The sequence below is a fragment of the Cupressus sempervirens genome, chromosome 3 (genome assembly GCF_028749045.1).
Source record: "Cupressus sempervirens isolate cs-2001-9-10 chromosome 3, ASM2874904v1, whole genome shotgun sequence".
Classification (NCBI taxonomy): domain Eukaryota; kingdom Viridiplantae; phylum Streptophyta; class Pinopsida; order Cupressales; family Cupressaceae; genus Cupressus; species Cupressus sempervirens.
Window position 1 is genome coordinate 564,700,968 of NC_143120.1, and position 23,273 is coordinate 564,724,240.

General features: G+C 36.7%; 1 protein-coding gene across 1 annotated transcript in view; it reads left to right on the forward strand.

The window, feature by feature from the left end:
• The window catches only part of EMB140 (EMBRYO DEFECTIVE 140), a 282,396-nt gene that overhangs the window by 199,728 nt on the left and 59,395 nt on the right, over nucleotides 1-23,273 (forward strand). The window contains exons 12-15 of the mRNA XM_089820935.1: nucleotides 2,778-2,852; nucleotides 11,299-11,742; nucleotides 11,824-11,916; nucleotides 12,053-12,212. Of these exons, the coding sequence (XP_089677061.1) occupies nucleotides 2,778-2,852; nucleotides 11,299-11,742; nucleotides 11,824-11,916; nucleotides 12,053-12,212 (772 nt within the window). The remainder of the gene's footprint in view (nucleotides 1-2,777; nucleotides 2,853-11,298; nucleotides 11,743-11,823; nucleotides 11,917-12,052; nucleotides 12,213-23,273) is intronic.

Genomic DNA, 23,273 nt, shown 5'->3' on the forward strand with positions numbered 1-23,273 from the left:
GGCTTCAAATTTGTGTTCTGTCCTTTTGAGGGGCATGCACAAGATGCTCAATCTTGTTGGTATTGGTATCTACTCCAGATAGGTCCCTTTCATTTGCTTTGTGGTGATATATAATTTAGCTGTGCTCTACTACATGTCAAGCAAGGTGTTTTTCAAAAGTCATGTATTCTAGATATGTCTCTTCAGTCATCTCTACTGTATATTAACATTTTGTATTTTAAATTTCATTTAGTTTCGAAAATTAAGTGTCAAATAACTCTGATTTGATTAAATAATTTTCTGTAGAATCCACCCTTATTACCCGGAATGCCTAATACGGAAAGAACCTGTTATACATAGGGCTAGTGTATGCAAGCAATTCCAAAATGCAGACCTGCACACATGCAACCAATGAACTTGTATGGGCCTGCTGTACAACTTTGGCAGGTAAATGGTTTTGATCAATAAACAACCGTCTAAAGGAGTCTCCTTTTGTATAGTTGGCATCATTTGAGTTTGTCATCATCCCATTGTCCAGAGGTGACTCACAAATAGCTTCATATCCGCAACCCTTTTAAGGACACATTTTGCCCTCAGAGCTGTCAAACAATAGAACAATGTTGTTAGGACATCTAAGTGTTTATGGACCAATAGATTTCGGGCATGCTCTTCCATTTGTGCATTAGTATTTGGACAAACTCTTTTATGAATCCTGAGATGTTTTTTACTTCTACATGATTAGAATTAGCTTCATGTCTTTCACAAGCCCTTAAACACATAGCATTTGCACTCTGAGTCCTCAAACAATAGATTAGTGCCACCAGGAAAATCTAAAAGTTCTTACACACAGATTGTCTTCTTCCATATATAGGTGAATTCTCTTACGACTTTTGAGATGTAGTTGCTCTCAGCATGATGGGAAAAACTGTAATTTATGACACCATGCAATGCAAAGCATTTGCATTTATAAATACATTCCTCAACATGCATCCCTATAAGTATATACAACTAGGCCAATGTGCATCATGTAACCAATATATTTGGAGGTAAGAAATGTGTTAATAAACAAATTAGGGTATTGCCAATTAGAGTGTGCATAAGTGTGACTATTTAAAATGTATTGCTCTCCAACAACATATCCTCGAGAATCTTATTATCATTATCTCTGGTATGTTTTGGTCTATTGACATCTATACTGAACCTATCATGGCTTGTGAATAGTCCCTATGGGAGAAATTAAAATTTAATTCATTTCCCAAACATAAACTAGATATAAGACTGCTGATATGATTATAAAATTCTTCCTATTTTTATGTTGATAAGAGCAATAACTTGAGTATTATATTAATTGACACCAATCTGATGGATGTCACCTTACAGCTCAGCTTTTGAGAAAGTTCTTAGTTGGAATGTGGTGTAGGAAAGGTGACTTCCACCTAATTTACAATCTCATTTGCTCTTTTTCTGAAACAGGAAATGTCTGTATGCAGCTTCAAGGTTCACGCTATTGCATGTCATTTTAAATAAAATCTGTAAAAGCATTCTTGTTATTGTTTAATGTCTCTTTATCATTTCTTTTAGGCCTTTGGAAGGACATGAGCTGCTTCCTTTTGACGTTGCTCTTTTAAGTGCTCTTTTGATTTTTCAAATATATTGTTAGGTGGCCACCTGCTCATCATGTGCCATCCAATGCCTCTTCTTGTGTCACGGCCAATCATATTTTGATGCATCTCATCTTTGTTGGTCAAATGCAAACTGGGTCCTTTCTTAGGTAAAAAGTTTGGTCTTTGAGCTTAAAAATGGGGATCTAGGGATGTTTATTTGGAGCAGGTGAGATTGATGATTGGGGCTGTTACTCATCTTAATTGGAAACGTTACCACTTGCAATTGTCCACAACTTTACAAAACTGAAACCCTGTCTTCGACATCTTGGGAAACAAAATGATGAAACTCTAAAAGTATCTTCATTCCTGTGGTTCCTGGTTTCCTTACAATCACATGAAAAATGTTATCTTCACTTCCTGGGGATGTAATATGATTACAGTTGCTAAACAAAACTAGTGTGATTGCAGAAAAATCGTGACAAGGATGAGGTCCTTGGAAATATATTTTAAAGAATTACATCTAACTTTGACAAATACTCTGAGCTGTAATGAAACATGCAATAAATGGCCAAACTAGTTGTTCTGGTCACACTCCTAAATATAGAAGTGCACATGCTTGTGTAGAAGTTTTAAGTAGTCCACAGCTTTGAAGTAGGCAAAATCATCATATGAGATTTATTAGTTATCAGCATCAGCCTCGTATTAGAAACTTCAGGCACTGAAAGAATCCAATTTCATGACTATAATGCAAGAAGCCATCTTGGCAATTGAAAAACCCAAGTTATATGGACAAACTAATATCCCATCGTTCATATTATTTTTTAATAAACATCCCATTCTCTTTACTTCTCTAACATCACAATTAGCTCCATAAGGTGATTGGACATAAAAATAGAACTTTATTGATCAATTAATGTCAAGCTAAACATTAATAATCATGATCGCTAAGAAGTTCTTTTTAAAACATGATTATACTAGTAAAGATTATTATATTTGGAATCTCCTTCAATTTTTTGATATCTTAAGAGCCTCTAGGCCATGAATTTTGTGACTTAATGGTGGTTGAACAATGGGATGATGCTGTGGAGGAATACTTGGTATAAAATTTGAATATTGTGCATAATTTTTGAATGTAACTAGAAAATGGTTAGTCTTGCTTTGTTGAGTTACTAAAGGATGAAGCTATTTTGACAGGCAATTTGTGAAGCTTGGCTACAATTTGAACGAGAGTATGGCTCATTGTTAGATCTTGATCGAGCTTTAATGAAGGTAATTTGTGGAACTACGTGTACTTAATTTTTCATTTTCTGAATTTATATTTTTAATATATCAGTTTCATTTACTTATGTTTTAAGAACTATATGCTCTAATCATATGTTGCACATAGCACATACTTAACTATGCATGTTTCTATTGTTCTACTTCGAATTTCTTCCTGAATATCATTCCTGCAGAACTAATTTCTGCTTTGCGTTTGAGTTCTGAGACAGCTATTTTTGTTTTCTTCTGAAGTCCCTTGAACGGGCATTTCAAGTTATGCTAAAGAGAGTTACTTTTTGTTATTGGACATCTTGGTCTTGTATTGTTCTTCCTCGAGAGGTTGAAGCAGAAATAAACTTAATGCCTCCTTTTCGATACCATGAGGCATGGGCAATTAAATATACATGAGTAGGGCCAAATGAAGAAATATCGCTGCTCCGATACCAATGAATCATGATACATGCTGGGGCAAAAAGTTTATATGGAGGACAATACTGAAATTAATGAAGAGAGAAATTTACCTTATTGATCAGTAAATTGTACTGACGTCTAATGGAAATAAATGGTCAAATCCAGTAGCATCATTAAACATGTAAAGAAGACAAGGCATGGCAAATTAAACTGAAATGTTGTATATGCCTAAAAGTTTGGGCTGAGACACCAAACTGATGTATTGTCTCACAATCGAGGATGCGATCACAGAAGATGGGATATCTATCTGTATACAACATTTATCATCATCCCTATTACAAGTTGAGAAATTGAAATTTCTATACTCTGTATTCGAACAATTGCAATACCCATTTGTATTTGAAATACTTCACCTTCACCAATTCATACTTATTTTTGAAGATTAATTGTTGCTTTGCTGATGTTGCTTCTTTGTCATGTTGTGCATGTGGAGTCAAAGAAGTTGACATGTGACTCACAAGAGGTGCAATATTTGCCATCTATAAAGCTGTAATAGATATTTCTGGTATAATTTGCAAAGAGTTAGCTGGAAATTGTGAGTTTGACTGCAAGACGTGCAATTTTTGTTAAGAAAGGTGTATATCCCACATGAATGTGTTTGGATCATTGATTTTTTCTATGACATTTGTGCCATGAGTTCTAATCATCCATGTTTATATAGGAGCATAATGTTTAGTAATTGTTGTAATTATCTGAGATGCTCCTGTGATCTGGTACAGTTTGAAGATTCGTTAGAATATGGATTGTGAAATATGAGAGTAGAGTTAATAAAGATGAAACCTGTAGGGATTAACTCATTATTACTCTCAAGATTGGAGCTAGTTATTAAGCACACAGTCTTATCATTTTCTTTTCCACAGCCATGCAGTATAATTAGCTAGTGCAAAATGATTGTTCCAAAAATATGCTTGAACTTTCTTGCTGTCTGTTTACCGTACAGGGTAAAAGCTTAACACATGTGTAACACGATTCAACTCATAATAGATACTTCATTAATATATGCACTTGCTGATTACAATCCGAATACAATGACTACAATGATCACAATGATTACAACGATGATTCCAAAGTCCATCTCGGACGTGTACATATACCTTTCCGAATGGGTGACTCAAGCATCACGTGCTCGTTTGGATACTACTCTACCCATCGGCTACACTATAAATTTTACTGACAACATCATCCCCCCAAAAAGAAAAGTCGTCTCTGAACGACAATACAACAAAATTTCAAGACAACATACATGAATGCATAAGTACTAGACAGAGGGATGCGTCCGCGCCCTCAACTCGTTCAGCTCCATCCATAACTTGTAGACCTGTTCTTTCCTGATCTTTAGCTCTGCTTCTGCTTCCATATGAAGCTCTAAGGCTAACTACATCATCTCTCCGACTTCTCCCAACTCCTTTTCCTTTTTTGCTGCCATCTTTTCTTTTTGTATTGCCAACTGTTCTTTTTTTGCTAACAAGGCTGTCCTCTTGGATTGCCAGGCCGCCCTCTCAGATTCCTAGGCTGCCCTCTTTGAAGCTAACTTGGTAGCTGACTCCTCCCGAGCTCTCTCAGCTACTGCCTGATCCGCCTGACTCCTTCGAAGATTTTAGTACGCCTCCCTGTATAACTTTGCTATCTCATGAATTAGAGCCTCTACCCGACTCTCCATCTCAGGGTCTCTCATCGTGGACCAGTCCTGTCGCATCTCTGTGGTCTCCACATCTAGCCATCCTCTCTCCTCAAAACAAACTTTAAACGTACTTGGACATCCCAACCTCATGAAGGATATGGCTCCCTCCAGCTCCTTCACCATGACTCCAATGCCTGAGTCTTAGCTGAAGCTAACACCTGGCGAGCCCGAGCTGCTAGAGCTGTGACATCATCAAGAAAAACTGCCTCTGTCATCACTGTCTCCTGCGCTACTGGGTGTTCTTGCTATGTACCCATAGCCCTCTCCACAACCTCCGCCATACGCTCAACAACGCTATGTGGTACTCCCTCACTCTGTGCCTGCCCAACCTCCTGTAATGGGTTCTTCGGAACTGCTTCCTGTGTGGGTGTCGGCAAGTAGGTCACTCGAGGTGCGGGGGTTCGGTGGAACTTTGTACTCAGGAAAGCACTCAGCCTCTGGGATCAACTCTCTCTATCTCGCTTCGGTGAAGCCAACAAGATCGTATCTACTGTGACCACTGCATCAGAACCTACTACATCCAATCGGACACCTGATACCCCCAACTGCTCGCCTATTGCTACCTCCATCACCCCCGTCTCTGTGTCTATCTCCATGTCAGGTACCAAAGTCTCTCCTATTGTATCTGGTAGTCTCCCGAGCCGGCTCCATCGGTACCTCTGGGGCTGCTATCTCCGTCAGTGTCGGATGGGACTCCGTTACAACTCGTGTCTCTACGGCGGGTTGCGTCGTAGCTAAAACTGGTGTCATCACCACCGGCTGCCTGAGCTATCCAAACCCTGGGATATCATGTATGCCTATAGGAATCAAGTGTGTTGTGGTCGAAAGCACAGGCCGCGGAAATATCGAAGGCGTATCCGTGATCACTTCTACCTCTTCGTCCTCTTCTTCTTCCCCCTCAAACCCACTCTCCTCTGAAGATGTCTCCTCTCGGCCACTATTTGTGTTTCCACCATTCGGCCTTGGTCGCTTCTGTCCTACAATTTTGGTGCCAAGAGTATCCAAATGCCTCCATTGCATAATAGGTGGTTCGCCAGGCGCGAGTGATCCCGGTTTTGCCTCTAGTGCATCATTCAGGATCATCCATGTCGTCGCCTCCAAGAACAGACCAATAGCATAATGTGGCATATAGAATGTTTTATGCTGCAACGTGAGGAACTCCGACATCCGTTCAGCCAATAATGCTGTCCAATCATAAACCCTGCCGTGCAAAATCCCATTCATCATGGCTACCTAGGGAAAAGAGATATCCGAAGTGCGACTCGAACCTGTAAGGCGGCTTTTCACTATATCCATCAAACAATGCCAATGACCCTCCTGAATACTAGATTTCTTTAACCCTCTGCCTTTGGATGTGTTTGAAAGAGCCTCCTGTTCCGCTTGCGACAGGTCTCCGCACACAAGCTGTATCAACTTCAACTTCACTTCACGGCTCATCTTTTTTGGCTTGCTATCTATTTTTCTCCCGCCCTGAGCATGACTAGGTATGCCAAATACTCGTGTAAAATCAGCCAGTTTGAATAATACTACTAAATTGAGATCAAGATACTCAAATGCACTGGTTCGAGAGAACCTATCATATGTTTCAATCATAATGCGCAAAAACCCTTTGTAGTCTTTGATGCAAAATACTGGCATTTGCACTACCGATTCCACCTGAGCTTTCCTGATACTAGCTTTCATCGAATGGTTTTCTGAAGTTTCCTGCCACCACTTCTGGCATTCTGCACCATTTAACCCTTTGAATGTAATACTCTGTACTGTAGGAATGTCTCCGGGCTGCTTTGGTTGCTTAGCTTTTTTCTTAGTGGCACCTGTACTAGTCCCTGCACTAGTCCCCGCATAGGTTCCTCCTACTACATGAATTCCAGAAGGTAGTGTTTTTGCATTCTTGTTATGGCTGTGTCTTCATCCAGTTTCCTGTTCCAAGCTCTCTTTCCAGCTGACTACATAACTGTCAGACTTTTGTCGTTTTGTGAATCAATCTCAAACCGTTAAGGCAGTTATTGTCCGTACACAACTTCTTTCACAATTTCCTATCTTCCTAACTTGTGTACTGTATGGCTTCTATGTTACGGCTACACAGTTTTCTTCAGGCTAGCCGTACGGCTTCTTCCTTTAAAGGGTTTCCTTATTTTTCAACAACTTTGAATCCTCCCTGTCTTTTAGCTGTACGGTTAATGTAATTTCATTCCTTATGACTCACATGCCACACAGACAACTTTGTCCCTACCGTACACCGTACGGCCTATCGCCATATGGACTTTTGTTCAACTCTGTGCAATCATTGTATGGACTTTTTCCCAGCTCTGTGTGATCACCATACGGACTAATACTTCTATAGTTTGCTCTTTTCTTGGTGAGTTATCCTTTTCCCTCATCTCATTCTATTCCCTTTCTTCATACGGTCACAATTCCGTACGGCATTGAGAGCTTTGAAATCGTACGGCCTTTTCTTCCTTTGCAATATTTTCACACCGTATGGCTTAATTTGTTTCTCGTATGTTTCCCTCTTGACCGTACGGCTGCAATTTTATTCCCTCTATACCCTTCCTCTGGACGTACGGCTTGTATGTTCTCTGTGGCTTGATTGCTCCTTAATCGTACGGTCTTTATATAGCCCCAATCGCTTTGCAATGTTTCCCATACATGTTTTCATGCTATCTGTACAGTATCTTATATCACCAATGTGTGCTGTTTTGGCCATACGGTATCACCGTATGGGCTTTAGGATCTACTTTCCTTCTATTCTTTTCCTTACATGGTTGTATGGCCTTCACTTCTCCTCTTTGCCATCGTCTGTATGGTCTTGAGTTGCTTCAAATAAAGAATATACATGGTTTTTTTTTTTTCCTTATTGCTTTCTTTAAGGCCGTATGGCAGACTTTGGCTCCAAGTGATTTTAATATTTTAAAATTTTGCTCCCAAGTACTTTTAATATATTAAAATTCTCATTATCTTAATACATTTGCCTCTTGCGTCATATTTCATTATTTTATTACTTCATACTTCTAAAATTCTAGTTTATTACTTCGGCACTTTAAAACTATCCCGACTTCTATATTTTATTATACACTATCTACATATATACATTATTCCCAGTCATTTTTCTTCCTCAGTTGGCTGTCAACAGGGGATTATTTCTTTCATGGTATATCTTTAACTTCGATCCATTTACTGCATTCGGTATTTCTTTTCCGTCTAGTGTCCATAGCTTAATTGCACCATTACATCCAACTTCCCATATCTTCTACGGTCCGACCCATTTAACTTTGAACTTTCTAGGCCTGATTTCATTTCGCCCATTATACTTCAATACTAACTGACCAGGTTGAAAGTTGTTTAATTTTAAGTGTTTTTTGTGCCATGCCCTTCCTTCTGTTCTGTGTTACTTCGATGGCCCACTGTGCCTGCAGCCGTCTCTCATCAAGTTTGTTCAAATTGTACAGTCTTTCCCGTAAGCTCTCCATGTCACCCAATTTGTTCTCCAGTGCTATCCTTAAACTTGGTACCATGAACTCTGTCAGTACCATTGCCTCCTATCCGTACATTAGCTGGAACGGGGTATGTCTTGTCGTCACTTTGTATGAAGTACGGTATGCCCATAGAGCTGATGGTAACTTTTCTTCCCAGTCCTCTCCCTCAATTGCACAGGATTTATAAATTACTCCAACCAAGATTTTGTTCGTTGCTTCGGCCTGTCCGTTAGCCCTTGGATAGTACAGGCTCGACAATGAATGGTAAATCTTGAACTCCGTAGTGAGCACTCTAATAACATGGTTGACACTGGCAAGTTCATGTTAATTGACCTTTGCTTTTATTGAATTGCAATGTGTTTGAAATCTCTTAAATCAAGAACATGTTAGGTGTTTTGAATGTACAATACTTAAAATTGGTTAGCTGGATTGCAAAGAATGTGAAATTTATCCTCTTAACAATATGAAATAAACAACTGGGGTCTTGTGTTGGAAATCGCATTGGTCATTGATGTCAAAAAGGATCCTTAAATAAAACAATAACATTCTACTACACGAGAAACTGTTAAGAGTGTTATATTTTTACATCTGTCTTACCCATGTTTGAAAGTTTGAACCATAGTTTGTAAACTTTCCGAGCACTCCTTGAGTTCCGAGTTTTCTTTATCTTTTTGCTGGACAAGAACTCACAAAATTAGCTCTCAGGTTTTTATAGACACAAAAAGCCTAGGGTAAAAATGTCGATGCAGGTAAATGTTGTTTGAGATGTGTATTTCACATGTTTTTGTGATAAAACCATGCATTTTAACTTTTATCTCTTTCTAAGTTGCTGAGTTTTCTCTGAGTTGAAAATTTTGGGCTTGCCAAGAACTCTCAGAGTCTGTGTCTGCAAACTATGGTTTGAACAGAGACTGATTAAATCATGAATGTAAAACTTGTATCAGCAGCTAATAATATTCCAATGGCTTTACAAAGTTTTTTTCTTATCTTTATAACCAATAACTTTACAGACTTATTTGTCTCATCTGGACGTAAGCTACCTGGTTGCCTGGTAACCCAACAGAGACAAAGGACCAAATCGTATATTTTATTTCCTTAAATATAAAAACAATGTTAAAAGGAAATGTTTGTCAGGAGTCAGCGATATTCTCTCAGACAGAACAGTTAGTGTTATATTTTACCCAGGTGACAAAAGTGATGTGGACAAACATGTTGTGACAGATCTGGTCCTGTCAGAATAAGCGTGTATTCTTCAACACAGACACATTGCCAGTCAAAGTTTTGTATTTGACAAATTTGAAGATGTAGTGCTATTGGGATTAAAGGTATTGACAGAGAATACAATGAAAGAAAAGTCTATCTTCGATGGGTTGTATCTTTGGTTGTTCTGCCTCAATGAGTGTTGCAGTTTCCTTAATAATATTGTGTCTAATCGGGAGTTCGTATGTAAAAGCAAAGTATAGAAAAAATGGTTAATAATCTAGACTGTTAGTTTTCATCAGTGCTTTGACAGTGTATTATTTTCCATGTTGGAGGAGGTTGGTGGCAGATGTAACCACTTACAACTGCCCAGCCTGCAGTTTGCCAACTGATCGGGCTTTATAAATAATCATCTATTCATTCTTTGAAGGTGTGACTGTGATTGGAATGAACAATATATAGTCTGGTTGAAAAGAGGTGTGTGTCAGTTGTGAGAAAAGTGTATGTGTTTTTCTGAAAGTGTGTAATCCACGATGCTTATCTCAGCAAAACTGTGTTGTGTGTAAGATATTGTCAAAAAGACACACAGGTTTTGAGTGCTGTCTGTGTATGAAGTCGTTATTACAGACAAGAATTTAGTGTGCAAAGACATCACTGTGACAGGGTAGATGTTGTGACTGGGTAGATATGCGTAAGTAACACTTAACAGAGGTATGCTGAGTGGTTTGTGTTTTTGAAAGAAGAACATATTGACAGGAGTAGTAACAACAGTATATATAGCCGATAAACTCAGAGAAGCATATGAAGATACAAGGCAAGAAGTAAAACTTTCAGTGTTCTAAATATCATAACTTCATTTGATATTTTGATTTCTAGACACATGCATATACTGTGATATTTCAGTACTTGTAGGGATTTAATCACAGATCGATAATAAAAGAAGTGAGCAGATATACAAGGTGGAACAGTGTTCAGAGTGTTAACTTCACAGTTATCATATTATATGTTTTTGAAGGTGACACTAATTTACAGGCTTATAAACGGTTAGTGTTTATTTTCAGTATTGCTTTAATTTGCAAAAGTGACACATTGAGTATTGTTACTTGAAATCAGTCTGAAGATATGTTACAGTGACTTGGTCAGAATTATATTGAAATCAGAACCTCAGTTTATTTCTCAAAGCTTTTACCAGAATGTTTTAATAAGTAAACTGAGATAATCTGATACTTATATGTTGTAATTGGGTGGTGGCTCATTTTGGTTGAGGAGATTCTCAGTTCTTGAAAGAGTTGTTGCTCTGAGAATAGAGGTTGATGCTTCTAAGGGTTGGAGCCCTTAAAGTTGTAATTGGATTACATATTGTGAGGCTTGATTAGGACAGTAGATCCTAGCAACACTTCTGACCGTGGTTTTCTCCCGCAGTAGGTTTCCATGTCACATACTTGTGCATTGTTTCTTGATGTTTGGTGCTTCTCTTATATTCTATTTTTGATCATTCTAATTGAAGTATCTGCATAAATTTTATTAAATTGAAAATTTTGACTAAGGTTATTCACTACTATTCACCCCCCACCCCCCCCTCTGCGTTCTTCATCTTGTTTGTGTTTCCTTTATTTGGTTATTGCAGGTGACCCCTCGTTTGGAGGAATTAAGATTGTTCCAACATCTGCAAGAAGGCAAGTCTCAAGGAATTGTGGAATCTGGTTCAAGTGTTCAAAAGGACATTCTTCATAAATCTGCAACACATAAAGAAGGCCCACAAAAGAGTTCAACCAAGCAATCAAATAGATTTCTCGCATCAAATAAAAGAAAAATCGTTTCTGGGCATCATGAAGAAAATCTAGAATCGAAACGGCAGAAATTTTCAGCTGAAGGAATTCTTGCATCAGAGGATTCTGATAGAGATGATTTTCATTCAAAAACCATTGACAATTTGGAAGGTGGTTTTGTATCTGGAAAACCAGTATCTAGAGTATTAGACAAAGAGACAGAGGAGGCTAACTTGAGTCCATTGAAGCAAGCAGTGTATCTGGATGAGTGCACAGCATATGTCTCTAACCTTGCGATCGAGGTAAGCATGTTATGACCTTTGTTGTAGAATGTTTCCTGCATATTTCCAAACTTATGGTACAATAGAACTTACCTATTCCAGGTTAACGAAGAACACATACGACAGTTCTTCAATGAGTCTGGAGGAGTAAAGGCCATCCGCCTAGTTAGGAATCGGACTTCTGGAATATCTAAGGTTTGTTGCTTCTATTGATTCATTTACAGACACTCTTGGAAATTTGTCGATGTATGGTATCTATTTTGCTGACAGAGTTCCAGAGCATATTCTTTTCCATATTGATTCTTATCTTGATTTGCATTTTGTTTTCCAGGGCTTTGCATATATTGACTTTGAAAATGAAGAATATCTTTCTGCAGCTGTAGCAAAGAACAAACACAAATTGTTTGGGAAAAAGATTAGCATTGCACGTTCAAATCCAAAGGAAGGTCGAAAAAAAGGGCCAGCAACAGGAATCCCTGCAAGTGGTCGAGGCAAGTTTAACACATTGACAAGATTATTGGTCTATTTTTTATATTCTGTCAATGCAACTAGAAAATTGAATACAGTGGTCCTTAATGTGAGCATCATTAAAGTTCTTCTCATATTTTATAACTACACTCGCATTTGATAAAATATACAGTATGAAAAGTTTACTGACCAACTTTTGTGTTAAAAAAGTAGGGTACATTCAATTGATCCTGTAATTAAAGGTTGTTTGACATTCAGTTGGTTATATCTCACACTTTTCTCACTCATTTCATTTCTAATATGTCAAAATACTTTCTCTCTCCATTTCTGAGTGTTCCTCTTATCTTTGTTTACCTATTTTACATGCATCCTTTTAAACTATTTTACAAAGGTAGATTTGTGGATTGGGTCTTTAGATGCTGCTTCATTTCAAAATGATCCTCTGAAGTTACTAAGAACATACTTTTATATCTGACCGAAGTTGTCATAGCTTATAATGCTTCTAAAAGTAAGCCAAATTCTCATGCAATAAAAGTACAATGACATTTGAAAGTTTACTGACCAACTTCTTTTCATAAAAACGAGCAATGCAGAAGGATGCATTGTTTAATCTTGTATTTAAAGTTTAGATAACAGTCAGTCATACCTTTCACTTTGTTGCTCATTTCATTTCTGATATGTTAAATGCCCTTGCTCTCTCCATTTACTGAATCTAAGTTTGTGCCTATTAGCACATCCTTATAACAATTTATGCAAGTAGATTAGTGTATTAGGTTTTTAGATGCTTCTTCATTTCAAGACTAATTTATCTATTTTGATAGTTGACTAAAGCAGTAGTAGTTGATAATGGATCTAAAAATAAGCGAAGTTCTCTTATTATAGAAGTACACTGACATCTGGGAGAAAAGACACAGAATATGAAGAGCTTACTGACCAATCACATTTCATAGAATAGAGTAATAAGGAAGGGTGCATTTATAATCATGCAATTGAAGGGTACAGTCGGTCATACCTCTTATTTTGTTCATTTGATTTCTTATATGTAAGAAAGTTCCCTCTCCATTTTCTTAGTAAAATTCCATGTTACTATCTAAATAAAATTTTAAATATTTCTAACTATTGCTGTTCGGGTTGGACTATAGAATTAAAAAAAAAAGAAAAGTATTTATAATCAATGAGAACAAATTTCCACAATCCATGATAATTATTTACTAGAACTTTTGGATTTTCTTTATGCTCTCTTATACTTGGTTTCATCCTGGTGATGGATCATGCAGTGTGATTCAAAATGTTGATGCTAAAAAACTTTACACAATCAAATCCAGAAGTTCTTGTAGATAAGTGTTTCTAATATTGTTTAAGTTACTAACTAAAATATCAAAATGATCATTTTCATTTATCATTATTAGTTATTACTAACTGGTGTCAAGCTCTACTTTTCTATAGTCATATCAAAATAATAAAATTCAAGCATCATGATCATGATGCCTTGAAAAGCATCAAAATTCAAAACACATCATTATGGTCAGCGGCCACTACAGCTCAAGCTGTTGCTGCCAATTCTTCTACCTCTCCTTATAGGAAGAAAGGATTCCATATAAATTGGGCATGGAAACAAGACAAGGCATGGAAACCCAATTTATATGGAGAAACAAAACCTAGAAGGAGAAACAAGACAAGAAGAGGTTTCCATGCCTTGTCTTGTTTCTCCTTCTAGGGTTCCATGCCTCAAAAGAGGTTTCCAATTAGCATAATAAAACAATATGAATTCGTAACCCTAATATAAAAAATAGGAAAATGTTGAATAATATAAAATGTAAACCCTACTAGCAGTTAGTTGCTAAATAAGAGAGAAAAAGAACAATTATGAAATCCTAGAATAATAGGCAAAAACAAAGGAAAAATCCAATATTAAACAGCAGAGTGATAGTGTAACGTTAAATTGTTTACCTTGTAAATGCTACCAAAAACTTTGTTACTCATCAAATCAGTCCAGGATTATACAAAATCAATCCCAATTGCACTGAATGTTGTCAATGTGATGACAGATTGAGAGGCAGAAGCAGAATTTGTGAAAAAATAAAGTAACATGATGCTTTTTTGGCCACCTAATGCACTTTACGTTGTTGGGCAATTTTTGGTTTGGACTAGTGAGTTTTTGCAAGCTGCAAAAATCTCTCTAAATTTTTGTTAAAGACCATTGGCAAGTAAAATCATGATGACTCAGCCATGTAAATTTATAATGTTAGATTTAACAAGTACGAGCTCTTACCATCTTTGATCAATGTCCAACTTCTTGGATCTTTCCATCCATTCGAAACAATGGACACCCTTTTTAGCCTGTACGTCCTCTATGGGCTTCAATGACTCTTCTATGAAGCTCAACTCATTTTCCTATAAATATTTATGCAGTTATACAAAACCTAAACCCATATACACTTTTGAAGCCTCATTGATGAGTTTAATAGCCTCATTAATTATTTTCACCATTTGTTGCTCATATGGTGAGCAAACAACATCGAAAGCCAATTCTTGAGACTCATTTTGAAATGCCACATTTAATGGTCCCTTTGATATCTTATGTGTGAAGACCATAATTGTTCTTTAGATGTGGCAAACAATGAGTGGCTCTATATAGGTGATGGAGGAGGTTTATTCCTTGAAATCCTTTCACTAATAAAGTATGATTTGATTTTCAACATGTTGCTAGATCTATTTTTACTTGCTTGTTAATATATGGCCATGACTTGTATTTTTGCAATGGGAACACCATGTTGCTTGGGAAAGATTCCAATTTCTAGTTGAGGAATGTGGCATAAATGGCCTTTCATCCAACTATAGGTCCTTAAATCCCTTACATCATAATTACTACAAATGCAAACACAATCCTACCACTTGAAAGCTATTGTACCATATTGACATATTTCCAGAGGGTGGAGTTTGGGTCTATTTTGAAGCAAGATTGGCCCATCGAGATAGAATTGGTAATAGTTTGCAAACTCTCCGAGTACTCTCAGAGTTGCTGAGTACTCTCAAGTTTTTTTGCTGGGTGAGTACTCTCAAGTTTAACTCTCCCGTATTTATAGATGTTAAAAAACATAGGTAAAAATGTTGATGTAGGGAAAACATTGGATTAGATACATTTTTTACATCATTTTAGTGCTATAAAACTATACATTTTCTCTATTGAAATGTCAATTACTAATTTAATACATTTTATAACTGTATTCTACAAAACAAAATGTTTCTTTAAGAGATTTTAAATTTTAGTACTATCTGAGTTGCTGAGTTTTCCCCGATTTTTTGTTGAGTATATGACGAGTTTTTTCCGAGTTGAAAATTTTGGGCTTGCTAAGTACTCTTTGAGTCCGAGTTTGCAAACTATGAATTGGTTGCCATTTATAAAAATGAAACAAGGGAGTTCATTTATAAAAAATAAATGGTGTAGATGAGGTTTTAGCCATTTATCTTGCTTGATTTTCACTTTGGTAATCGACATAGTATTTATTTAATAATGTTAATTGCTAGTAGTTGCACGGTTACTTCTGTCTACTGGTTCATTCCTTGCTTTTGTAAGTAAGGCACAATGGCACAATTTGTATGTTGTCATAATTTGATACAATTCAGCTTTTTGGTGAAACATTTTCCTCTCTCTGTTAAGGTTATATTACAGGTTGCAGATTCTAGAAATGCAGTTTTACTCTAACAGGTATCAGATTAGACAATCAATGTTGCCTTCCTGTTTTGAGATTTTGCTCTAGCCTGAATTTGTGAGGTCCGAGGTGTTTTGCTTGCAGGAGGATATTAAATATTAATGAGGCGCAAAACCTCTGTATACCTCTTTTGTATTTATCTTTTAAATTTCTGAAGTCTTGAAGTTGCAGGTGGTTTACTTACATCAAAACATTTTTTATCTTCTGTAATCAGCCCTCACGGAGTTTGAAGCTCATTGCTGCGTGGAGTATATTTGTTGATTGGATTGGCCTTGGTGATCGAGGTTTCATATTGGTTGGAGGCTTTTCAATTGGCCTGAGCTTTTTGCTTGGTCCAATTTCTATTGCCTTGACTGAATTTCCGCTTTGAGAGCTGGACAATAGAATCGTTTATGGGAGCAGCCTGCATAAAATCTTTTCCAGACCCATCCACTTGCTGGGCCATGACCTATTCTCTTTTCTCAGCTTTTATTGCCTGGTCCTCTATAGGCTGCACACTATCCTCTTTGGCAAACAATTCTTTTTGTGCCAATTCAACACTTATATTTTCACTAGTGGATACATTTGGTGGCTATGTGTATGCTATTGTGGATCATGGCACTTCTCAGCTGATTTTATTTGTTGCCTGGTTCATTCCTTTCCATGGTGCATCGCCTCTTAGCCTCTCGTTGCTTCACAACTTCTTCGTTCTTGGCAAACTTATTTATGTTGCCATGACTTTTCATTAGCAAACATATGACTCGTTAAAGAGAAACTTTTATGCATTGCTAAAGTGACCAGAAATATTGGCCATTAGGGTTTCAGTTTTTCCCTGAAGAGTTTGGAGGTGTGCCCACATTGGATTCTTATGAGCATTGAGCATTGATCTTGTTGGTTCCCACAACCACAGATTGGAAATCCAAGAGCTTTGCCAATTCTCCGATAGGATTCCTTAATCAGTTCTGGCCAACGAATAGGAATAGAGTCAACCACAGTGAAGATTATTAGGTACAATTTTATGAGACAATATATTAAAATATCATCAATTACCCCTATACTCGAATAAGATAAATCTTTTATGCAATTCAATGTTAGTCCAAAAGGAATTTAGCTTCTTCGGTAGAAGTCCAGTTCGATAGAGATGCAAAAACTTCATATATTTCACGCTACTCCCTCTTTATCAAACAAAGAATGCTACGAAAAATCCAATGCATAAGCTTGCCGGGGATAATTTAATAATCACTTTATTAATCATAAAGGACAAATCAAAATTGTATTTGGTATACTCTGCCTTGAATAATTTCAAACAAAAATCTTTTATCGATCATTAAAATAGAACATATTGGTTCATGTTACAAGCTTTGTTCTTTTATAACCTATTATCCTCCTTACAAGATCTGAATAGCTCTCATTGACCTCCCCCGTTTCAAATGATATATCTTCTTATTTATATTTTAATAATAAGGGAATTTGACTTTTTGGTTTTAAGGGTCACTTCTTTTCAAGAATAAATCATGGCTCTTCTTAATTACAATCAATATCAGTTATGTTTCTTTGACCATATGTTTTTAATATTGATTTGATTCGCATACTACTGTTTTATCTCTTGAATCATTTATAAGTTTCGTATACTTAGCATATGGCATCTAACATCCTAAGCGGGCTATATCCAGTGCGCACAACGTTCTCTAGAGAGGAATGATGTTGGTTCAGATTCAAATTTCTATGCTGAAAAATTTCTCAGATCTTAATGACATCTTTAGACGCTTGACGACGTTATTTAATTCGAGAGAAATCTGACGTGTAAGCTGCAAAGACGTTTTGTTGCTTTTCTGTGTGTGTTTCATAATTCATTTTATTACCATCTCTTATAGGTTTGCTGACTGGGATTTCTCTAATCAGTCCCTTGAATTTTAATTCTACTTCCAACATGGTGTTCGATGCATACAACTGTTGGCTTCAGATACAAATCCACACTGTCATCTTTTGAAAACATTTGTCTTCATAATAGCTCCATAGGACATTTACATTCAAATGTTTTTCCTTTGTTGGCCTCCGTTGATGAGAGCCAACAGTGTGAATATAATCTCTGCTTAATATTTGTTGCTCATGTTGTGCTCACTGCGAATAGAAGTCACAGTCCTCTCTTGCTAAGTCTCTGCTTCGTGAAAATAATGTCAACATCCTTGCGAGCTCTTCTTCATACTGCCATATGCTGGGTATGCTATTGTTTCCTTCAACATGCTTTGAGTAGATGGGTGTCATATGCTCTGTGATGTATTTGTTTCTGTGCTGCTTATCATGTTGATTTCTTTTGTGTTTCTGTTTACCTTTTACAGCGGTGTTCTAAATCTACTAACCTTCTTTCCTTGAAGGCCGTCTGACTTAAACTCTCTAATTATTTTTAGCATATCCATTCAAGCGACTTATTGCACCAATACTTATTGCACTTTTAACATCCAAAAGGGCCTCTGCAGAGGATTGCACAGGTCTTGGAGTTTGTTGTGATTTTATGGCAAGGTATATCTTAGCTCAGATGAATACTGTGTCTGTGTTATGTTCACTGCTCCAAGTCACGCATCACTCCTGAACGTCACTTGCCAATTTTATACATGATGTTACTCCATAAATATATCGTTTTTTGGATTTCATCGAATAATCTACTAATGCCTTTGAATCATGGTTTGCACTTAGCCTCGATATCAGTTAATATGATGACTGTAAGAATGTGACGTGTTTGTCGTTCTGATTGCTGTTTCTGATACACCTGCTTCTTGTCCTCATTCATGCTTCAACATATGTCAATGCCATCTGATTATTCTGAGGATGTGAAAAGTTATGTCCCACATTGCTGTTTCCATATGTTCATATTTGTTTGGCTGCGTATAATATGCAGTTGCTGTGCATGAACTTTTCCTGCTGTGTGGATACTCTGTCCAGTATAGGTCTTTATCTATCTCTGTCCTGAACCTTTATATCATCTTTGGCTTTGACTGCTTATATCATGTTTTTCATAGCATTGAATGATCTGTCCTTCATATGCATCATATTTGCCTATTTACCTTGAATCACACAAACTTCCTCTTGTTTGGTGGACATTTTATATTTATGCTCTTCTGAACGTGCATTCATATCTGTTATTTGAATAGAAACTTATAATGTATCTACTTACTTCTGAAGTTTGTCTTTGTTCATAGATTACATAATTCATATCTTTAGAGGATGCTTATCCACTGCTCCTGAAGCATATATCTCTTAGCATGTTGCCAAAATAATCTGTTATACACTCTTTAACAAAGTGTCCCTGAATTCTTGCCCATGATTAATTCCAAATGCTCTTTACAACTCATTCTTTAGAATACATTAACATTATAGTTTTCATGTGTCTTTTGACCTTTGACATTAACGACTATATTTCCATCAATTCTTCAATATTATTTGAATGGAGGCTTTGATTTAAAAAAAATTTAAGGCTCCATCAGATCCCACATTGTACTTGCTTCAAGCTTTTTGTTCTTCATATGTTGCGGTGTAGAATTATGTTAAAGTTGTGGACTACGAGGATCTTTTGAATTGGTGTTTGTGTGTGGTCATTGAAGGAGATTAAAGAAGAGATTCCACTACGAACTCTACATCAAGATCTTCGCTGCCCATAGAACTAATTTTTCACCCTTGCCATTGAATATGGTCACATGGAGCAACCAACTATTACTTAAGCAGCTTGGTGATCTTTAATGTGCCTCTTAGGCGGTTTTTTTCATTTTTACATAACCTTTGCAAACAAAAGCGATTTTCTACAAACCAACTATCAACGAAAAGGTCTTGTCATCAGCTTCATGATGGTTAAGGTATTTTTTCATAAATTCTATGTTTGATGGCACTTCAAATCTGTTGAAGTTCACTATTGGTTTGCTTCATTGTTGTGAACAAAAGGGTTAATTAATTACACTGTGGGGGAAAATTATTTGCATTCTCCTGATTCATCATGGATTTACCTAAAGTAGAGCTTTTAACTCCATACTATCTTCGTAAGTGAAAATCCGACTTGGTGATTTTGTTGAGATTTCAATTGAAGCGAATGACTTTTGGTCAAGATCCAAAATCCAAAGGTACCATAGGAAAGAGGAAACAATTTGATAGAAGAGATAAAGGTCTTGGACCTTGGTACATTCATTATGTATGTTTCTCCTAATTTGAGATATCATGTTGGATATTGTAGAACTCCCAATGAAATTTGGACTGCCTTAGGGAGTCTCTTTGGTAAGATAGATAAGATGAAGAATTTTAGATTGGAGAATGAAGCAATTAGTCGAGATCCTATACATTATGACAATATTCAAGATTTCTTCACAAAGCTGAACTCTCTTAGATTGCAATTGGAAGAATGAGGAGGATTACAATAAAGGATGAATAGTTGATTCTCTTTATTCTCTCAAGGCAAGGTCTTGATTTTTTATTGCTTGTTTATGTATTTTACACTGCTATGAATTCTAGCTAGTGAACACACAATGCTTTCTCTAAATGGTTTTGTAGCTTAAGTCACAAGGGAATAGGCAAAGATGGCATAGATGGGCGCATTGATACCTTCGTGGTCAGTATCATTGCTCGCAAGAGATCGACATCCTGGGGATTTTAAGTGGCAAGGGGAAGAAACAAAATTAGAATTCTACGTTTGAATTGCAAGTTAAGGAATCTCCTTCACAACATACCATTGAGTTCAAAACCACTTCCAAAGAAGAATCATTACAAAAGTAGAAGAGTAAATGTGCTTATTACAAGAATTTAGGAGATGATGAGCAATGTCGTTACCATAAGAAGAATGATGAACATAAATACCTTCTTTAAAAGCACTAGATCGTGTTGCCCTCATCAGTGTCTCCTTTAGCTTCTCAATCAACATCTTCATCTAGATAGATAGGAAGTTCAAGATTTGTAATGGGATGAAAGGTAAAATTCATAGCCTCCACTATTCTTGAAAATGGGAGATGACTTCCAGGCTCAGACACATCTCATCGTATAGCATCACCTTTAAATATGTTCTCTTCTTTTGAGCCTTGTAGTTCATTTAACATTTTGATGATTAGCCATACATTGATGGAGGTTTCTGGGAATGGATCTATCAATATGGGTGAAGGGTCATGCAATGATGTTGTTTGTGTACACTCCATGACCAATGATTTCTTTTAGTCTATCAAATTACTCATGGGGCACATAGTAAAGTTAGTTGAATTCACTCTTGATCATCTATACATCAGAGATATGAAGACGAGATATCATAGTTATAGGTTTTGTGAACATGTATAAATAAGAGATATGGAGACTCAAGATATCACTACTATAGGTGTTGTGGATCATGCATATGGTTTGCATTCCTTTTTAAATTTTGCTCCTAATGGTGATGCTCCTTTGGCTGATGTTAATGCCCTTCTATCAAGGGTGAATCATGTTTGTGAGTAGTTTGGTCTTTTGAATCTTGGTGTCCTTGAGAAGTGTTGAACTTCCTCATCCTCTACCTCCCACTTATTTAGATTTCAAAGGTTGGTTCTATTTAGCAGGTTGATCATATTTTTTCATATCTTGCTCTGTGTGAAAGGTATTTGGTAGACTTCTTTGTGGAGTCTCATCTTGTAGATTTGGGAGACTTGTTTGAGGGGATTTTATCCTATTTGATGATAGTTTTAGCACAATTGTTGATGCATTACCTTTGGATATTGACATTTACGAGTTTCCTCATTCACTTGTTTTGTTACTTTCTTCGTTGAGTTTGATTATGATTATGTTGTGTATTGTTTGTGCTTGAATATTTCCAAAGACATGGACATAGATCTAGTTTGCATTCCTTTTATAATTTTGCTCCTAATGATGATGCTCCTTTGGTTGATGTTCATGCCCTTCTATCAAGGGTGAATCATGTTTCCAGAGATTCCTATATGGAGATTTTCTTCCTTCCTTTTAGTTGGACATGGAATAACTTCGTTATTGTTTAGTAGATTTGTTTCTTCCGAAGGGGAGATGTAGTGCTTGCAGGCATTGGATCATCTTTTGTTTTTAGGCATACTTCATCGTTATTGGAGCTTCATTATATTCGAGATGTCTCTCTCTTTTTTCCCTATGGGGGAAATGCTCGATTGTATATACATGATGTAGTCCTAGGGGGAATATGATGTGGTCCTCTATGCATATCTTTTGATTCCTTTCTCTCTTTTGGAGAAGAGTTGTCTCCCACGTGGCTTTCTCTTTTCCTCCATTCAGGAGAGATTGCATTACATTTGCATTTTTAAAACCAGAGTACCTAAATGGTTTTGTAGCCAAGACCCATATTGCATCTTGCTCATATTGTATAGTAATCTTCTCTCCAAGTTGCATTTTAATAGGGTTGTTGGTGTAATGAGGTTTTACCCATTTACTTTGTATAAGTTTAACTTTGGCAACCATCATAATATATATTTAATAATGTTAGTTGCCGGTAGTGGCATGGTTACTTCTGCCTACTAGCTCATTCCTTGCCTTTATAAGAAAGGGCACAATTTGTACGTTAATGTATCTTAATACAATTTATCTTTTTAGTAAAATCTCTCTCTCTCTCTCTCTCTCTCTCTCTCTCTCTCTCTCTCTCTCTCTCTCGTTGGTAAAATAAAAAAAATAAGAAATAAAAAATAAATGACCACTTGCAATTATTGTTCCTCAACCCGAGCCTGAAGGGGTGTGAAGCCATTGCACAGGTCAGCCTCAGAGAAACCTAGCTTTGAATTAGTCTACATCATAGTTTCGAGAATCACCCTAAAATCGCTAGAATCGCTGGTTTGGTGATTTGATTCATGCATGGCATTTTTTTTGGAGCCGGTGAATCTAATCACCAATTCTTTTTGTTATGAATCGTCGATTCATGTGATTCATGCAAAAAATCGCATGAATTGTTTTTTAAATATAGTTTTTTGCCTCTCCCCTTTGTTTTAACCCTAAAGGGTCTTTTAATTGTTTAGCATGAGTAGAGGAGAGGAAAAGTGAGAGAGAAGAAGAGAAAAGAAAAACCACAAGTTTGCAACCAGCAAGAAGGAAGAGCACCAAAGAGATCAAAAGTCCATGTGGGGAGGCCCTAGTGATGTTGTTCATGAGCCCATTTACATGAGGGGGCTATGGCTCAGCAGTCCTTGAGGACCTATTATAGATGCCTTTCTAGAAGGTAGAGATTGGATACTTAGAGGCTGAGGCTATGGCTGAGCTTGAGGATGATGATGAGGCTTTAGCCAGAGCCTTGTTTTGTCATTTTGTTTACAGATATTGATAGACATACGTTTCATGGATCTTCATCTTAGATTCTTACATACATTTATGATTTGATGTCTTATGGATCTTCATCTTACATACATTCTATGATTTCAATCATTATGA